At 33.7% G+C, this 17734-nt stretch overlaps 4 protein-coding genes across 8 annotated transcripts; 1 reads left to right on the forward strand and 3 right to left on the reverse strand.

Annotated features, from left to right (window-relative positions):
- The first annotated feature begins 88 nt into the window (after positions 1-88).
- On the forward strand, positions 89-2163 carry LOC116433947 (F-box only protein 44). 2 transcript variants are annotated; one of them, XM_076364842.1, is made up of 3 exons: positions 89-1099; positions 1186-1371; positions 1451-1591. In XM_076364842.1, exons 1-2 carry the CDS (start codon positions 545-547, stop codon positions 1339-1341), a joined length of 711 nt encoding a protein of 236 aa, XP_076220957.1. In that variant the 5' UTR covers positions 89-544; the 3' UTR covers positions 1342-1371; positions 1451-1591. The 2 variants fall into 2 exon arrangements, with proteins under 2 accessions (XP_076220957.1, XP_031848476.1); XM_031992616.2 differs by having other exon boundaries at positions 90-1099; positions 1186-1329; positions 1451-2163.
- Positions 1901-5925, reverse strand: in (inturned planar cell polarity protein). Of its 4 annotated transcripts, none has more exons than XM_031992611.2 (11): positions 5575-5925; positions 5185-5488; positions 4835-5107; positions 4692-4763; positions 4357-4613; positions 4187-4276; positions 3758-4094; positions 3361-3698; positions 2960-3288; positions 2727-2893; positions 1901-2654 (listed from the first exon to the last, which is right to left on the reverse strand). In XM_031992611.2, the coding sequence occupies exons 1-11, from the start codon at positions 5730-5732 to the stop codon at positions 2169-2171; spliced, it is 2811 nt and encodes a 936-aa protein (XP_031848471.1). In that variant the 5' UTR covers positions 5733-5925; the 3' UTR covers positions 1901-2168. The 4 variants fall into 4 exon arrangements, with proteins under 4 accessions (XP_031848471.1, XP_031848470.1, XP_076220953.1 ...); XM_031992610.2 differs by having other exon boundaries at positions 3758-4100; positions 5575-5924; XM_076364838.1 differs by lacking the exon at positions 4187-4276 and having other exon boundaries at positions 5575-5924.
- A 424-nt stretch (positions 5926-6349) lies between these two features.
- On the reverse strand, positions 6350-8826 carry fzy (cell division cycle 20 protein fzy). Its single transcript, XM_031992615.2, has 7 exons — positions 8383-8826; positions 8157-8293; positions 7972-8066; positions 7605-7893; positions 7163-7460; positions 6751-7067; positions 6350-6678 (listed from the first exon to the last, which is right to left on the reverse strand). Exons 1-7 carry the CDS (start codon positions 8493-8495, stop codon positions 6350-6352), a joined length of 1578 nt encoding a protein of 525 aa, XP_031848475.1. The 5' UTR covers positions 8496-8826.
- Positions 8827-9007: 181 nt separating this feature from the next.
- Positions 9008-14777, reverse strand: xmas (RRM_XMAS2 and SAC3_GANP domain-containing protein xmas). The gene is made up of 3 exons (XM_031992620.2): positions 10359-14777; positions 9987-10268; positions 9008-9903 (listed from the first exon to the last, which is right to left on the reverse strand). The coding sequence occupies exons 1-3, from the start codon at positions 14333-14335 to the stop codon at positions 9324-9326; spliced, it is 4839 nt and encodes a 1612-aa protein (XP_031848480.1). The 5' UTR covers positions 14336-14777; the 3' UTR covers positions 9008-9323.
- Between the last annotated feature and the right edge of the window lie 2957 nt (positions 14778-17734).

Raw genomic sequence — 17734 nt, forward strand, 5'->3', positions numbered from 1 at the left:
TTTTTCTTTTTAAATATTTCCCATGACTGAAATTTGCGTATTTATGTTAGAAATCTGTGATACGGAATTTTGAGTTAGGAATGTAGTACCTGTGAAAGTACCGTTAACGCGATTATAAATATCTACGTATATTGTCACAATTCGTGAAACCTGACGGTGTGCAGTTGTAACTACTTAACTTGAAATTTTTTTTATAAATATTTTACAAATTATTAATTTTTTATATATTAGAAAATATTAAAGTAAATTCCACATATTACTTTCGTTGAAACATCGTAATAAATAAAACATGACGAATGCCTCTACGTAGTTATGATCATATACGTAATAGGTTACACAGTTGACTCATCTTTAGAAAAACAAATATCTAACATTTAATCAGTGCATCTATCATGTAATTCATAATAATACTGCCAAACTTAAAGAGCATTTTGTTTTAGATGTGTGAAAGGAGAAAAAATATTTTTAGGCATAAGAATATCAATTTTTAACCGATCATCGATTGTTGATTTACGTTTCGTATTGTGACTTGTCACAAACAAAAATGGGTCAATTTCATGACAGTACAATGGGTGAACGTATAGAATTCGATGAAGAAAGTGACAATGGATTAGTCCTTGCCGACAAGTATCTTCCTGGAGAATTACTATCATATATTTTCCTTTACGTTGATTATAAATCTCTGTTAAATTGTCAATTAGTTTGTAAACGTTGGCAAATTTTAATTCAAAGTTACGTTTGGCGCAAAAGGGCTGCATTTTCAGTTGGCCGATCAGTTTTATTTACTAAAAATGTACCTTGGCACGTATATTATTTAATATGTAAAAAGAAACCTTTTGAAAGGAATTTGATAAAAAATAATTCTGGAGAACATGGAATAAAAAAGCATTGGAAGATTTTAGAGGAAGGTGGTGATCGATGGACAGTGGAAAATCCTCCACTGGGTGTTCCACTCTTACCAAGCAATGAACCTGTATTTGAAGGAAAGAAATTTTGTTTTGCTACTTCCTATAGAAAATGTATGAAAGCACAAACGATTGATCTGGAAGAAGAAGGTTTCACACCATATGTTTTGGATGAATTACAACCCCCGATAGTGGTACTGTACAATTGGAATTATTAAAATCTATATAATAGTGTTTACATATAAAAATTCATTGAATAGTTTGATATCTCTTTTAATAGGTAAGCGAATGGTATAGTTGTAGATGGGATTGTCCAGCTTTATATGAATGTGGAGCCACATTACTGACTCGGAATTATGAACCCTTAGATTCTTTTCGATTTACTGATACAATTGAAGGAGAAAAACAAAATCAGTGGCATCATGTATGTGTATAAATAATAATATACAATAATGTGAACATATATGTATGGATTTTCTATTGATCATGTAATTTTATTACAAAAATGTTATGGTATAAAATTCATTGAGTCCTCTTTTAAATAGGTAACACATGAATTCACAAACTATGGAACTGGGCTTAGGATAATTTGCTTTTATCATGAAGGTGTAGATCGATCATTTTGGGCAGGACACTATGGAAGTAAAATGGCTGGTGCTAGTATACAAGTGAAAATTCCTGTTGTACTATGTTCTGATGATAAAGAAAGTAATATATCATAGTACATGTATTCAGAAATTAAATCAAAATTTTATCAAAAAGTTTATTAAAAATATGAATTATGCTGCATTCATACAGTAAAAAAATATTTCTAGGTATTAACAAAGTTATAAGTGAACAGTTATTTAATTCTATATTTGTTTTTGATTTTTAATGTTTAAATATTGTTCATTGTCCTAAATAGTATGTTCCACCAGAATTTGAATATATGATTATTACATTTTCAAAAATACTCAAATTATGTCTTATCTTACATCATTAAAATCAAAGAGAGCTTTTAGATGTTGTATTCTGGTGGTACATTGCACATTAAAAATATAACAAGATGTAAATTATAAGCATGAGTAAGATATTATACTGTAAGTAAAAATGCCATTTTATATAAACTTGTATATGAGAAATATAAATAATTTACTAACATAATATTTAAAAAGGAAGTTATATGCTATGAATGTATGTTTCCAAAGAAAGATTTTTTAAAGTATGTAAATTATATATGTATGATAAATAAAATCAATGATTTTATGTGCAATATAAACAGATTTAATGTAATGTGTGCAATGAATGCAATTTGAATGCTATTTCAATTAAATTTTGTGGTGCTGAATCTTGGTAACATACATATAACTCCTTTGTATGAGGAGTTGTATAGAGACGTCCAACAACCCAATAAGAAACGTTATCCCATTCAAATAGCACGCCGTGTTCTTTAACAGCAATTAAGCTCTTATTAATTACGGTTTTATCCATATCTGAATTTAACATTTTTTTAAATCTTACTGTATTATGCAAAAGTCTATGTATGATATGAACACATTTATTAAAATTAACTATAATCGTATGATCCTTTTCTGGACTTTCTAATGGTTTTGATGATAAAAGAATACCTTCAGTCATATCTAAATGTACATAGTGGTACAAATAATTTTTTTCGCCTGTGGTCAATATTTTCGGTGTTAAGTATTCAGCTTGGTTTAACAGATTTTCTCGTATATTCGATATATCCATACTTAACATTCGACAGTCATTCTGTAATAATATATTTTGTAAAAAATATTTTATTCGTGAAATAAATGCTGTATGGAATAAATTATTATTTACCTTATATATGTCAATGTCAGAGTCGCTGTCATCAGAATATTTTGACCCACTTGAAATTTTTTCTCTCGTTGCTCGCCTTCCTAATATAGGAACGGCTTCGTCACTTATTTCACTAATTCCACCTGTCCCTTGACTTAATGAATCCTCTGATGTATGTAAAGAATACACTGTAAAGAGTTTGAATGTATTATTATTTACAGTAAGTCATGATGATTATTAACATTTCTATTTACCAGATCCTAAAACCATTGGACTCTCTTCTGTACAACGTTTCTTTAAAATAGACGGTATTTCTTGAGCTTTTTTACCAGAAGTTAAAGCAAGGGGTGATTTCGTGGGTGAACTTTGCACATCAGTTGATTTTATAAGACCTAAAAAGTTTTCTGTGATACTAGATGATGGTTTTGCAGATGCATGATCCTCATTAGGTATTACTTCTGGTCTTGTGTTAGATGCAATCCATTTGGCTGCTAATGTTGTCACTCCTATTTTTTGTATATGTTTTAGAGTTTCTTGAGCTTCTTCCACATAGAATACATCTGGCCCATTCGATTCATTGCATCTGCATTCATAAAAACATTAGTAATTTAGTAAGAATAAATTGTCGAGTAATGCTAAATTATAACGTCATTACTTTGCAGTACATCCGCCAGACTCTAAAAGAACTGCTAATAAGTCATGTCCATATCCAACAACAAGTAAAAACCATTTTCCATTAGGAACTAATGGTTGAATGTTTTTACTGTTATCTAAATTTCCACGATTACACGATGAAGGATAAACTTTTTTCCAAATAACAAGATTATTTACAGGTTCACTTGTTACCAAATTTAAAAGGCAATTATGTCGAAGGTAAGCGTCAACTTCGATCAAATCGCTATGCGTTAAATGAGAACCAAGAAGATAATGTTTATGATAGATGCAGCTACCTAAAATTGTGTATAGCCGTTGGCAGTCCATGGGATCTTCATTCTAAAAACATAAAATTTATGTTATTTGTTTTCTTTTCTTACTTTGTAGTGTATACCTACCCAATCCCTATAATCCATAGCTTCCATTTCACTTAAAGCAGCATCAATTTGAATTTGTGCATCTCTTGATAATTCAATAAAATTTGCAACTGAAAAAGTGCTTCTAAGTTTGTAATTTTCCATACTTTCAATATCATTATGAATTTTCATAGAACAATCAGGTAATCCTATGTTATTTGCATAATTTTTTAGATCTAGTAATTGTTCAAAGAGTAAAATAAAAAAATGATCTAAAGAAAAATGATTTTCAAGAGGTGTAAAACAGTTTGCTAACGACTGGTATACAAATTCCAGTGTTCTGACTATATCAAGTGTTAAGCTGACAGCTTCTTCAAGACTGCAACTAAGAATATTAGAAGTTAAATAAAAAAAATATATTTGTTTTATAGTTCATTATTATCTAATGAGTGATAAATAATGCCTGGTTACCATTTTTTTGGTAATGCTATTAAGAGTAGTTCTTCATTTCGGGGCACATATACAATATGAACTTCTTCATTTGCTACCTGTATAGTGGTACTATAACAGTTGTATTATAAAAGGCGATTTTGTTGTTATGGAAAATGATGTCAACTACTGGTATAATTAATAAATAATACCTAGTAGGTTGTAATCCTGTTATTCCTGGTAATAAATGATTAAGAGTTATAAAAGCTCCTCTTGCTGTGCACAAAATAGATTGAGCATTTTTATTTTCTGATCGGGGAAATGTATAAAGCACGCCTTGCAATTCTGATCCCATTTCAGAAATTTCTGTTGTATGTAGGTATAGAACACCAAGTGGATAGTTTAATATTGATTCCATTAGGTCTTTACTTTCTTCTTTGTTCATTAGTTTTTGTACCAATACAGATTGCTAATGATGAAATATAATAAACAATTTTCATTTGTCAAAATTATCAACTATGTGTATATTAGATAATATTGTAATTACCTTAGGACTGTTTAATCCAGGCAATTTTTCTGTCACATCGATACCTGCAACTCTTTGTAGCTCCAATGTTATCTAAATAAAAATTAAAGTTAATTACAATATACACTTTTTTTATCTTTCAATGTTGTCATCTTTAGTCTTACATTTGTTGCAACAGTTACTTCCGATAATATGTGATCTAAATTTTGATATGTAACATTGGTTGAATTTATACTTCTCAGCCAGTCACCAATTTTAATATTCTTATTTTTCATTGCTTCTCCATCTGGGATAAATCCAGCCACCATAACCCGTGTTTTATCAGAGAATACACCTGGTGTAATTCCAAAATATGCCTCGCATAATGTTGCTCGTCTTCCTAACTTATGCCTTCTATCTGGATCAACCCATAATGTAACTTCCCGAATTTCACCAGCCTAAAACATTTATATGCTTTCATATTAAATACATATTGTTTCTAAGAGTACTTTCACAACGATAAAAGCATATTTACTTGAAAATCCCTGAATGTTACTTCCTTAGTTGTACTTCCTTCTTTTCCAGAATTCATTAGATTATTAGATGTAGCGTTGGAATAATTTTTCTTGTTTCTCATGCTCCATCTTTTGCTTTCTTTTCGTCTTATGAGCCTCATAAGCTTCCCAGCTCTGGTACTACGACGTCTTGTTAATTCTGGTTGACAATCATGTTCTGTTTCATTATACAATGATTGACCATCAGCTATACTTTCTGCTGCAGATTCTATGTAAAATAATTCTCCAGTATGACTAATTTCAGATTCCCATTCTGCTGCAGAACTGTGATAAATGTAAAATACATTAGATCTTTTTACAAACATATATTTCATTGAAAACTTACGCAATATTAAAAAAATTTGATGTACCTATCCGTATCTGAATAATATGATCCAGTGCATGATCCACTATCACTTGCCCACCAGTCATGTTCATTATCATTTGCTGTATCCTCTGCAGTACAAATTTGATCATTATATTTACATTGTGACTTTATTGACATGTTTTTGCAACTTGTATTATCCATACTGTATATTATAAAACTTTTTTTGCTCTACAATTTTATAATGCAATGGACTTATTAAGGTACTTTTAACCTTTCCTTAAATTGTTGTTATATTTGTTATGTTCTAAACACTTATTTCGTTTTGCCCTTCTAAGGACAGGTTGGGTCAAGAAATTATTACCTGCAGCCTTGAATACCTGGTAGGAAGGGTGGGGACTACAAAGTACCTTTCACTTTGATATGTAAGATTAAATTATGAAACAAGAAACAATAGATTTAAAATCTGGGCAGCTGATTAAGTAATAAGTATCACTTTATTTTAATTAAAATATATAGTCTTATAATATACTTTATGCAAATATAATAAAAATATAATTTCTACTTAAGAATTTTATGGATAATTTTATTTGTAATTACAATTGATTTTGTCCAAATGGTATTGAATTTAATCACGCTTATAAAAATAACTCGATACTTCCAGGCACCAAGTGTCATAAATTTACTTAAAATACATTGACAAATGATAAATGAAAGGGAATTCCATTATAAATCCTCATTGTTGAAATGTCGATTAGCAATTATGTTTCAATACGTATAAAAAATAAATATAAAAGTTTATTTCTCCTATTAGCATAACATTATCGAATAGATTGTTTAAGTTTAGAAGGTACTGATTTAATTTCGTTAGTTTCTTTCTTCTTGTGTGGATCCGGTTGGAAACATTTCCACAAACGTAAAGTTTCATCAGCTCCGGCGCTAAGAACTGTAGTGCCATCAGGAGACATTGCTAAATGTAAAACGCGACTAGAATGTCCTGTAAGTTCTGCAACCTTTGTCATTCCTGGGTACTTCCAAATTGTCAATTGATTCTGTGCATATCCATGACCAGATACAATTTCCTTATATGTTGTGGACCAGAGAAGAGAACAAACTTGTGATTTGGTATCTACTGTATTTAAACATGCACCTGTTGTTTCAAGGAAGATTTTCAAATTAAGTCACTGTTTTCTTGTGTAAATGTTATTTTGTTGCAATTTACCTGTATTACAATTCCAAAATCGAATTGTTCTATCAGCTGTACCACCTCCACTTGCAAGAATATTATTTTGCCATGGACACCATGCCAAGGCTTTCACAGCAGCTTGATGTTGATTTAACGAATAAATTGGTTGACTATGTGTATGATGTTGTCCAGAAACTGATGACCATATTTGAAGCATATTATCATTACCGCCACTCGCTAAATATTTTCCATCTGGTGACCACTTCAAACCACATATTTCTTGAGCATGTGCATTTATGGTTGATATTAAATGGTCTCTTTGTCTAACATCGTGGTGCACTATTTGTCCTGCTCTAAAAATAAAATGAAATGTGACTAGAATCAGTACGAAATCGATTTTGTTAGTATATAAAAATATATTATTCAATTCCAATAAAATGTTTTATACCTGCATCCACTCGTCAAAATATGTGAATTCCAAGAAAGAGAACCTACTCTAGCTGCATGGCCATTCATTACACGTACTCTTTTTGTTTGACTGCAATCCCATAGTTCTGTATTTCCAACTGTAGTACCCACAGCTAAATATGGACCTTCTTGAATCCATGCAACGGAACAAATATAATCATTTCCCTCTAATTCAAATAACTGTTCTATAGTTCCAGTTGCAGCATTCCATAAATATACATTAGAGCCTAATGCTACAGCTAAGATATTATTTTCTGACCAATCAATCAGGTTCAGATCTAAAACACACGTAGAGCACTTATTAAAATTTTCATAATTAAATTTTTTAAAAATAATACAAATTTTTTTGTGCAAGTTATGATGCTAGTTTGAAGAATTTGAACTGAGAAATATCAACTTTAAATAAATTAAAAACTTCTTACAATAGTCATCAACAATTTCCGGTGCATCTAATATTCTATCAGGAGTTTGTGGAATGTATCTTGTAGATGCTTTCACACTTGCTGGTGTTTTACTTTGACTATACACAACTCGTAATGGATTCTGATATCCTTCTGGAGGAGCAGGTGCTTTGTTTTGATAAGACAAAACTCTCATATTATTAATATCACCACCATGTAAATTTTCACCAATAAGACGTTGCATTTCTCTCTTAGAAGGACTTGAATTGTCTAGCTTTTCATCATCCTTCTCTGCATTTGCTTGCTGAAGCTATAGTTTGCAAAGTTTGACATTTAGTACTTAAATAAGAATGTGCAAAATTATTGAAATATATTAAAAGTTGAAAACCTTATAATGTCCAAGATCGAAATTGGTAGTTGATCTTGAAGGAATAAATCTGTCACCACCATTGGGAGTTTTAGCAGGGGTAGATGAGGTCCGACCTAATTCAATTTTATTTATGTAATATTTCCATCTATAAATGATTTATTCTAACTAAATAATATCATAAATAATAAAATATATAGCCATACTTGGCGATTTCTTGGAACCTTTAGAAGGAGTCTTTTTAGTTCTGTTATCACTTTTTTTTGTTGGAGTCTTTCCGGTAGTAGTACTTGCAAATGATCCACTTGTAACTTTTCGAGAGGAATTAACACTAAGATTAACACTGCATAGCAAAAAAATAAAATTATTTGAACACTTTGTAACGATTCTAATCTTATACAAAATGAAAGTAGTCTAATATTAAATTAATACCTTGAATTTGATGTTTCCAAACATTTCTTTTGCCATCGGGGAAGTGGTCCTTTAATATTTTCATCCATTCGAGTTAAATTGTTTATTTCTTTCATATATTTTAAATGTGACATTATCAAAATATATGATATTCAGATGCTAATACTAGTGTACTGTATTGAAAATAAAATAACAGTTTATACTAGACAGTGAACACAAACAGGATGAAAATTTTCAATTCAAATAATTCTTGTAGTAATATTCTAGCTTATTTAAAAGATACATTAACTTTTTAAAAAATAAATCTGGTCATTAATGTATAATATACTGCAAAACTAATGCAGTTTGTCATTCAAAATAATGAAATTCTTTCGTGAAAACTTAACTGTTCCAATGAACTCAACACACGACATTTAAAAATTTCCGTTAAAATTTAAAGGCTTTCGTAAGCTAGCTTGCTACCAGAGGTCGTCACAAACGTAAAGGCTTATTTCCAATCGGGCGGTTAAAGGAATTATTACGGGTGAATTTTTAATGAATTTTTAATTAAAGGAAAACTTCTTAATGTTTTTTTCAATCACATTAAAATTTATAACGCAAGTATTTCTTATGATTAAATGAAATGTAATGTGGGAAATGAATTAAATAAAATAATACAGAAGTTTATTTCATGTCTCAGCATATTCCAACAATAACATTTACAATGAAAATTTTATGTACAAAATGTCGTATCATTCATATACTTTAAACAACTCATACATACGTCCATGATATTATAATAAATATTCTATTCTGTACATCTTAAACAGAGAAGTCTTATAACTCACACTCTTTATATTACAATGTTCATCAATCTAATACTTAAATTGTATACCTTACTTTGTACCAAATACTGTAAAATACAGTAGTCCTTATAGCAATGAAATTATTTCAAAAACCGAAAATAAAATGGTATTTACATGTTAAGTAAATTCAATTTCACTAAATAAAGCATTTTTTAGTTTTTCTTCAAATAGAAGACTTTCCTCTTGATGAATCCTTAAAGAATCTTCTACTTTCTTCGAAATGCAATGTATCTCCATTACTTGGTTCTGACTATTTTTGCAAAATTCTGTTAATGGATCAAGTTCGGAATCATTTTTTTTATCTTTATATAATTTTTGTTTTTTTGTCATTGGTTCACTTGTATCATTCATTTCCTCATTCTCCTTATCATTTTCTTGTATGGTAAATTTTTTTGATACAATCTTATATTCGTTTAATATATTAGATTTGAACCACCATGGTAAAGTTCGAAAGTGTTTTATATGATTCTTGTTGTAAACCACTTTCAAATCTTTATCAATAAAATTTATCTTTCTTTTAATAATATATAATAAAACATCAATAAAGTTTGACATGGTCAAAATGTCAGATGTAAAAAATAAGTTGCTTAATAAACCGCTGGATACTTCGTTGTTATCGGCATTGAATAATGCTTCTTTACAATAATTTGTTATACTTTGATGAAACATGATGTAATCATCCAATGGCCAACTGTACCTAAAATAATATTTATACACGAAGAAATTTAATTATATTCGTTTATACTTAACCGAGAATGGAAAATTTATAGTAGTACTCACTTCCATTGAGGTAATTTAAAATTAAGCACCGTATTTTCTATTCTTGCTTTATAATCATCTTTTTTCCAGGTGTCGTCAAAGTGTTCATAGCTGCATGGCATCATGTACTCGTTTTTAACGAATTTTTTAAACTCTGGAGCAAACTTTGTATACATATAAGATTCTGGATCCAATATTATATCCGTTAGATGAGTAACAGCTTCATTATATAAATCAATTATGAATTTAGGCTCCTTCAGTGCACATGATAGTTTTTCATTATAGGATGAGCCATCCATTATTCTGTAAAGATAACAAGATATTACAAATGATAAATGAGATAGTAAGAAATATAAAAAATCTAAGCAAATAAAAAAATATGTTGGTAATTACCTCAACCATAATTCTTCTGTTAAACAAATGTCAATAATATTTTCCAAGTAATCCATTTCCAATGGGTTTTGATGTGGCTTATTTATGGTCAGCCATAGTAATGCACTTTGTGTTAGATTTAAAACTGTTTCTTCATTTAAATCCTTTTCACGCATAATAGTATATATTGATAAATATCTAGCATCTAATAGTTTTTCTAAGGTAGAAACAACTTCTGCATCTTGTACATGGTGTGAATTTTCATCACCCAAAACAATAAATACCAGAGGTATGGGCATAAGCCTATCTCTTGATAATATAGTTTTTGTTAAACGTTTTATAACAAAATTTGTGTCTTCAGAGGTACCTGTTATGAAAAGGAGACCATCTGAACCCACTAAATGGTAGTCACTAATCAGGCCTTCAAAATGTCGAATGCAAGTATATAAAGTTTCAAGTGGATTTGACTGATATGTCTTCATAATTGGATTTCTAGTATAATCTTCAGGACAAAGATATTGATTCATTATTTTTTTATGATGCCATAAAATTGGTTTATCGTGCAAGTCTGGCCAAGAAATAATTAATTTCCAATAATAATTGGAAAGCATATTTATTTCCAAAGATTTCAAATTTTCTTTAATACCCATAAAGATTATAACTTCAACTGGAGCTAAAGAATCAATGTAAGATTTGGTAATTTTTGGTTCATGTTCATGCCTTTTACACATATTTTCAATAACTAGATTCTGGTTCTCAGAATATAATAACTTTGCACATTGATCACTAGAATACTTCTGCAACCATACTGGTGTACTGTCCAGTGATTCTCGTTGTCTTTTTTTCAAGGCATTCAACTTCCATACATTGAAGTATTTTTTAACTATTCTATTTTTCATTTTTATTAACAATGCATGTAATTTTTGTGTATCATTAATTTCTTCTTGTAGAATACTATTACATATTTCATGAGTAACTTCAGTTAACATTTCATTTTTGATATCTTCACTCAATGTATTATAAATATTCATTCTATTAATTTCCTCTTTTATAAGATCAGAGCAATGAGTTTCTACAACTTCGCCCTCGATATCGTTTAAAATTTGTGTTGCTGTTTTTTCAATTTGTTCAATCTTGTTTACAGAAATTTCTTCTTTCATCTTTATATCTTTAGCTTTCGTTTTTTCATTTACTTGATTTGGATGAGTAAGAAAACTCTGTACATCTTTCAATTTAGTGTCACTTGAAGTTACTGCAGAGTCATTTGATAGTTTTGAAGCAATTTGCATACTTGGATATGTATTTGGGAACATTGTAGAAGAAGCAACATTTCTCATGAATACATTTCCTTGTGTAACTCCTGAAAATATACTTTTATTTGTAGCTGCTGTAAATGGTACAGCTGCACTGTTATACGGTGGTGGATCCAATGTTTTTGAAAATACATTAGAAGATTTTGAAGTTGTTGATGTAGACAATGTGCTACTAAAAGTAGAAGCTTCGCTGTTTTTACTTGCTTCTGGCACAGTACCTTCTTGTTTTGGTAAAAAGTTAAATATGTTAGCATTCTTCTGTTTCTCTGTTTTTAATGTTGATGCTAAGTTTACATTTTCTTGAGATTCAGTGATTTGAGTTTGAGGTTTAAAGACCGAAAATACATTTGTACTGGGCTTTTGAGGTGTGGTACTTATATTATAATGAAAGCTTGCAGTTGTAGTAAATAGATTTTTACATTCAGTAGTGTCGACAGTTTCATTTTTACTTTGATTTTGTTCAGAAATTGAATGAAAGTGACTGTATTCTATACCATCATCTGGATACTCATACAGGTCATTTGGATTACAAACATCATTTTTATGTTGATCTTCCGCATTAATAGAGTTCGGCATTAAATAACCTTTTGAATCAAAACTGTTGTGTGGTTTATGAAATTTATAATTTTTTTCTGGCATTTTTCCTCCTGCTATACATTCTCCAATAGATAATCGTTCCATAATTCTCTTAGATTCAATTACATTACAAGCTCTGTTTTGCTTCATATTTAATACAGGCATAGAGAAATTCTGTCGGTTTAATAGTACATGCAACTCATCCTTTGAAACATTTAATCCTACTTGTTCACAGAAGTAAATAGCTTCACACTCATTCTCAAAGCCTAAAATATCTATTAATTCATACAATGGGTAAGCTGTTGATGTAGTTCTGCAATAAGCTTTTACCATTACTGATAATGCTCTTAATCTTACTTGATTAAAGTACCTAAGTAAGATACAAGCATTTAAGTATGTAGTTTTATGAACAAGTTTAAAGAATTTATAATAATTATTTGATTCTAAAGCAGAATATACCTCCAGTGCAAATTGAACTTCTGCTGATCTTTGTACACTTTTTGGCAGTCTTTGTAAATCCCACATGAAATTGCTATTGTTCAAATTCAATAGGATAATATATGCACGAAATTCAGGTTCGTTTCTGCAATTTATTCCTTTAACCCTTAAATCGTGATACATATATTTCAATGTTTGTAAACATTTTGTTAAATTATCAGAGTTTATTTTCTTATCAAAAACAGACGGTTCTTCTGCACAAAGTCTTTCAGAACAAACAATATGAAATCTAGCACATTGTTCAACTAACTCAACACTATCTATGCAACATAATTCTTGCTGTGTTATATCTTTTCTAATTCCTCTCGTTCTATCCCATAAAAAATGATACCATTCTCCTAAATTTGTGCCTTGTTGGTCACAGAGACATGCTATTTCATGAAGTAAGTAACTCATAGTCATTTTTAAAGATTTCACGGGTCTTAGATCATGTGCCATTGGTTCTTCCTGATCAGCTGAAGATCTTGAATATTGTTTCACTGCTATCGCGTGATTTATTTTGTACTCATTGCTTTCAACTTGTTCATATAATGCTAGCTGTCGTTTGGATTCACGCATTAGACGTTCTTTTTCAGGACACATATCAGGACATACTCCAACCATTGCTTTAGCAGCTGCTAATGTGTGCGATTTAATTTGCTTCATTCTCATAAGTCTATCTCTTGCTTCTAACACTTTATACTTATCTTCTGAACTATATGCTGGTTGACGAACAATGTGTTGTAATTCTTCAATGCTAGCATTGGGTAACAGATCTGATATTTGACTATCAGTTTTATGTTTCTCAGATTTAGCAGATGTTTTTTCTACCTTTGTTGTTGACTTTGATGTACCTTTGGACTTTTGTATTTTCTTCTTCTTAAGTGAAGTTTCATCATAAGGATCATGCATATTATATTCCAGATTCATCATAGCATCTAATTCAGATTTAATATCATCATCAGATGATTTCAAAAAATTTGTAACAATATTCTTCTGCATATCTTTTCGTTTTGTTGGTGATTTTGGTAATACACACAATTTAGTCCATTCTACATTAAATTTTTTACCACAATATTCCCCACTTTCATTAAATGCAACTGTTGCTTCTTCCTTGGTAGCATACGTGACAATAATTATTTGCTTCTTAGGACGAATAGTTATCTTTATAAGGTTTCCAAACATCATAAAATACTCTTTCGCTGTTGTTTTTGTAAGTAAAGTGTGAGGTACATTGGTACATGTTATTGAATTTTCTGGATTACTTTTAACAGCTTGTGTTCTAGCATTCTTCCTTAACTGTTCGAACATTGCAGTATCCTTAAGAGCTTGAGCAAATACATTAACAGCTGGCTTAAAAGAGTGTCTAGATATTTTAGGTTTATACTGTTTTTCAAAAGTTCCTGTCTGATGAATGGATGCATCTTGAAAGTTCATCTGCGGCACCGACGTTGGTGTAGCGAAAGTAAAAACATTTTTCTTAATGATTGACGTATCTGTCGCTTCTGTATTCACTTCGGAATTAATAGTATTAGGCAGACTAAGTACATTAGGTGCAGAAAATACAAATGCTTTAGAAGTTATACTTTCCCCTGGAATTGTATTACCTTGAGTATTTTCTCTGTGTTCCATTTTTCGAGATGTTTCTCTGAAGTTTTATTTAACTATTAACTAAAACGTCATTTCTTCCAGTAACGCCTATTTTTACCTTTGCCTGATCTCAGTTGATTCAAGCACACGTAAGGTTAGGTTTGTATACCTCCTCTGAGTTGCCGATATTAACATAAATAGTCAAATCCGTTACCATTTTCACTTTGACGATTCAAGAGTTATTTGAAAAAGAGAGAAACACCATATAAATTCTTATGAAATATATATTTTACAGATATTATATCGTTCATAAAATTATATTCAACTCATATTATATATTAATAATTGTTCTTTGTGATATTTATAATGAGAAGTAAAAAATGTCCATTTTATAATACGCAATAACAAACTTGACCACGTGCGTTTGCGGCGCCACCTACCAGTGTGTATTTAAATATAAACAAAGTTAATATCCGTAATAGGTAGAACATTTATCGTATTTTACAATAATAAATTATCTTATAAACCTGAACGCTTTCGTTACCAGCCTCAATTTCGTACAAATCTAATTCGACAAAATTGAAATATTTTATCGACCAACTTCTATGACGGCTTGTTTCTAACTGAAACTAAAAAAATATTATTATAAGTATATATTATTATTATAAGTACATTAAAATGTACAGTTAAACGATTTCAAATAACAAACAGAAACTGACTTTATCTACAAGTAGAAACCGTTGTTACCGACACATTGGCATTTTTGACAGTGTCGATATTTCAGAACAGTAGACAGAAGAATACATTGTACGCACAGTCTGTACAAACCTTAAATTCGTGACACTCGTCTACCAGTTTGGAGGGTTTGCCACCGATGGCGCCACCAGCTTAAAAAGCAGATTCCACTAAGCGCATAATTTGTACCAATTTTACTCCATTATACCCAAAACGTCAAGAACCATTTGTGATTACACGAAACGGTTATATGCAAACATTACATCACTCAAATTTGAATTTGAAATTGCCTTCCCAAAGATAGAGTATCAACTCTCCTTTCGAAGAATTTCGAACATTGAAAAAATTTCAAAAGAATTATATTCATCGCCGAGAGACAAGGTATCTAAAAAGTTCAAAAGGAACATTAACAAGTCTGTTCATACCAGACTACGCCGAACAAGGGAATCAAAATCGAGAAAAGTATCAAACGCTCCTAACGAACGAAGGAAAATTAGAGTAGCGGTGTACATCGAGCGATCTTCGACACAGTTTAGGAGACCCGTTGTTTCGAGGAAGCGGTAGTCGAAATCCGTAACAGATGGTGACGAGGTAATGTCGAAAGAATAACACGGAAGCGAATCGTGGGTGGCCGAGGACATCGGCAAAGACGCGACAAGGGGATCAGATAAGAGAGGTCTATCCTCCTGACGTTTCCTTTGTTTGGGAATTAAGATAAGCCGGCGAGGAAGAGGTGCAAGGGCCGTGGAGAGCACGGTGTTTGAGGCCAAGCAGGAACAAACCAGGCGCGCCTCCTTTCCTTTCGTTCAAATCAAATATTATCGGATACGCGCGCGTATCTGTACGCTTTACCTTGGACACCTGCGTGGAACGGGCAAAGTGCCGTACCGCGCGGGCCGATCGTTAAAAGTGTAGCGTTCCATTGTTTGACATTCCGGGCGATTTCAATACGCGCGCCGCGCTGTCTGCCGGCCGTCTACGAACGTCCGATTCCGGCACGGTTACGGAACAACGGGGATATCAGCGTGAACTCTCGAGTCCGCCCGAAGCCGAAAAATCGACTTTTCCCCTGTTCCCCGAGAGCCCGATATTTGCGTTGCACTCGGGAGCGCGGCACGGAGGAGCGTCACCGAGAGAACATCCGCGCGGTTTTTCCGGCCACGTTGCTGGCAAATATTTACAGGAAGGTGGAGGTGGTCCTCTTCAAATTCCACTAGCAATCGACGCCACGGAATGCCGAAAATAACTTTAACGATTTCCCTCGGTGTACTCTGAAAATCCATAAACCCGGTAATGACAGGGAACGCGACGCGACGAACCGTTGCAGTCGCGCGTCGGATGGAGGCGAGGTTGTAGAGGAGATCTTAGCGAACCGATGAGAGGGCCGCGACGGTCGTGGATGAATTTTTGTGGTAACGAGAGCAAAGAGTGAAGGAGAATACAACAGGGAAGGGGATAAGAAACGACGAGAGTGGGAAAGAGAGGCGAGCAACTCGGAAAGCCCGTATTTCTTTCCCAGGACGAGCGCCCGGCCGCGCCACGCAGGATTAAGCAATCACACAGGCCGATGGTTCCTCGATAGCGATGCTAATGTCGGGTCGTACGGGCCAAGCACGCGTTTATGGCCCTTCCGTTTGCTTAGGCAAATCGAAGACATTCATGGCGGAAGGGCTCGCTTCTATATCTCCTTTCACGGAGGGCCGAGGATGCAATAAAAACTATGACGGTCCTCGTCTAATCTTTTTAACGGTGAAACCTACTCCTGCGGCAATGCGTAACGTACCAATTTGCCGCGGACGTTTTATCCTCCGGATCGCCGTTACCAAATAATGGCTCGCGCAACAACGTAAACACCGGACGAGAGACACAACTCCACCCCGTCTCGCGTCGACGACTCTCGATCGGGCAACGGAGCGCGCGATTGGACGCGGTCCCCGAAGCGTAATGGATTCGCGGGAGTTCGAGTGTTTTACTTGTACCGATCCGCGCGAGCAAGCCCGCCGGGGCAAGGTCCAGGCGAGGAAAGACGATCGTGGGATCGAACCGTCGGATGATGGATGGCGACATGCCCGACGTGTTTCCACGCGGCGTCCGACTGTTGTACGTTGCGGGGAATCGACGCGTATCGAACCATACTCGAACCGATCTCACGGTCCGCCCGCGCGCGGATCACCGAGTCCGAATCGAGCCGGCCCGGTTCCGAGATTCTGTCACAACATTTCGCTTCTCCGATTTGTCCGGTGGCGCGCCGTCGATCTCGAATCGATCGGTCACGCCGGCGGGCTCCGTCGTAGGGCGGCGATAGAGTCCGGTAACCCAGCCAGACGCACGTGTTCGGGGTGTACGCGCCGCACGGCGTTTTCGCGGCTCGAAATTTCCGGCAGGCGAAGAAAGACGGCCGACGCGGCGGGCGAGGGAGGACGAGGACGGCCCGCCGAAAGGAGCGCGCGGAATTCGTGAGAAAGCAGAGAGAGGAGTCTCCATACCGATCCCACGAGCGAACGACGCGTCAGGACAGAAACGCGGAGCCGATGGACGACGGCGGAGGGAGAGGTCGAGCGGAAGGCCTTAACGAAGGACAGGGCCGGAGAGGGTGGGCTTGGTAGCGATTAACTCTTACTTAAGGGGCGCCTTGGCCTCCGCCTCCGCGTCCGCCTCTGCCTCTGCGTCTGCGTCCGCCTCCGCCGTCTCTCTCTTCAAAGATGT

The sequence above is a fragment of the Nomia melanderi genome, chromosome 2 (assembly GCF_051020985.1).
Source record: "Nomia melanderi isolate GNS246 chromosome 2, iyNomMela1, whole genome shotgun sequence".
Taxonomy (NCBI): domain Eukaryota; kingdom Metazoa; phylum Arthropoda; class Insecta; order Hymenoptera; family Halictidae; genus Nomia; species Nomia melanderi.

Excerpts from the sequence above, each read along its gene's own strand:
- fzy (XM_031992615.2), bottom strand. The coding sequence starts at position 8,495 with ATGTCACATTTAAAATATATGAAAGAAATAAACAATTTAACTCGAATG. Across the intron at positions 8,067-8,156 it reads AGGTTCCAAGAAATCGCCAA|GTCGGACCTCATCTACCCCT; the intron begins GTATGGCTATAT and ends AAATTGAATTAG. Across the intron at positions 7,894-7,971 it reads TCGATCTTGGACATTATAAG|CTTCAGCAAGCAAATGCAGA; the intron begins GTTTTCAACTTT and ends TGCAAACTATAG.
- in (XM_031992610.2), bottom strand. The coding sequence starts at position 5,732 with ATGGATAATACAAGTTGCAAAAACATGTCAATAAAGTCACAATGTAAA. Across the intron at positions 5,489-5,574 it reads TATTATTCAGATACGGATAG|TTCTGCAGCAGAATGGGAAT; the intron begins GTACATCAAATT and ends CATTTATCACAG. Across the intron at positions 3,289-3,360 it reads TCTGGCGGATGTACTGCAAA|ATGCAATGAATCGAATGGGC; the intron begins GTAATGACGTTA and ends TTATGAATGCAG.
- xmas (XM_031992620.2), bottom strand. The coding sequence starts at position 14,335 with ATGGAACACAGAGAAAATACTCAAGGTAATACAATTCCAGGGGAAAGT. Across the intron at positions 10,269-10,358 it reads ACAGAAGAATTATGGTTGAG|AATAATGGATGGCTCATCCT; the intron begins GTAATTACCAAC and ends TTATCTTTACAG. Across the intron at positions 9,904-9,986 it reads TTTAAATTACCTCAATGGAA|GTACAGTTGGCCATTGGATG; the intron begins GTGAGTACTACT and ends ATATTATTTTAG.
- LOC116433947 (XM_031992616.2), top strand. The coding sequence starts at position 545 with ATGGGTCAATTTCATGACAGTACAATGGGTGAACGTATAGAATTCGAT. Across the intron at positions 1,100-1,185 it reads AATTACAACCCCCGATAGTG|GTAAGCGAATGGTATAGTTG; the intron begins GTACTGTACAAT and ends CTCTTTTAATAG. Across the intron at positions 1,330-1,450 it reads AACAAAATCAGTGGCATCAT|GTAACACATGAATTCACAAA; the intron begins GTATGTGTATAA and ends TCTTTTAAATAG.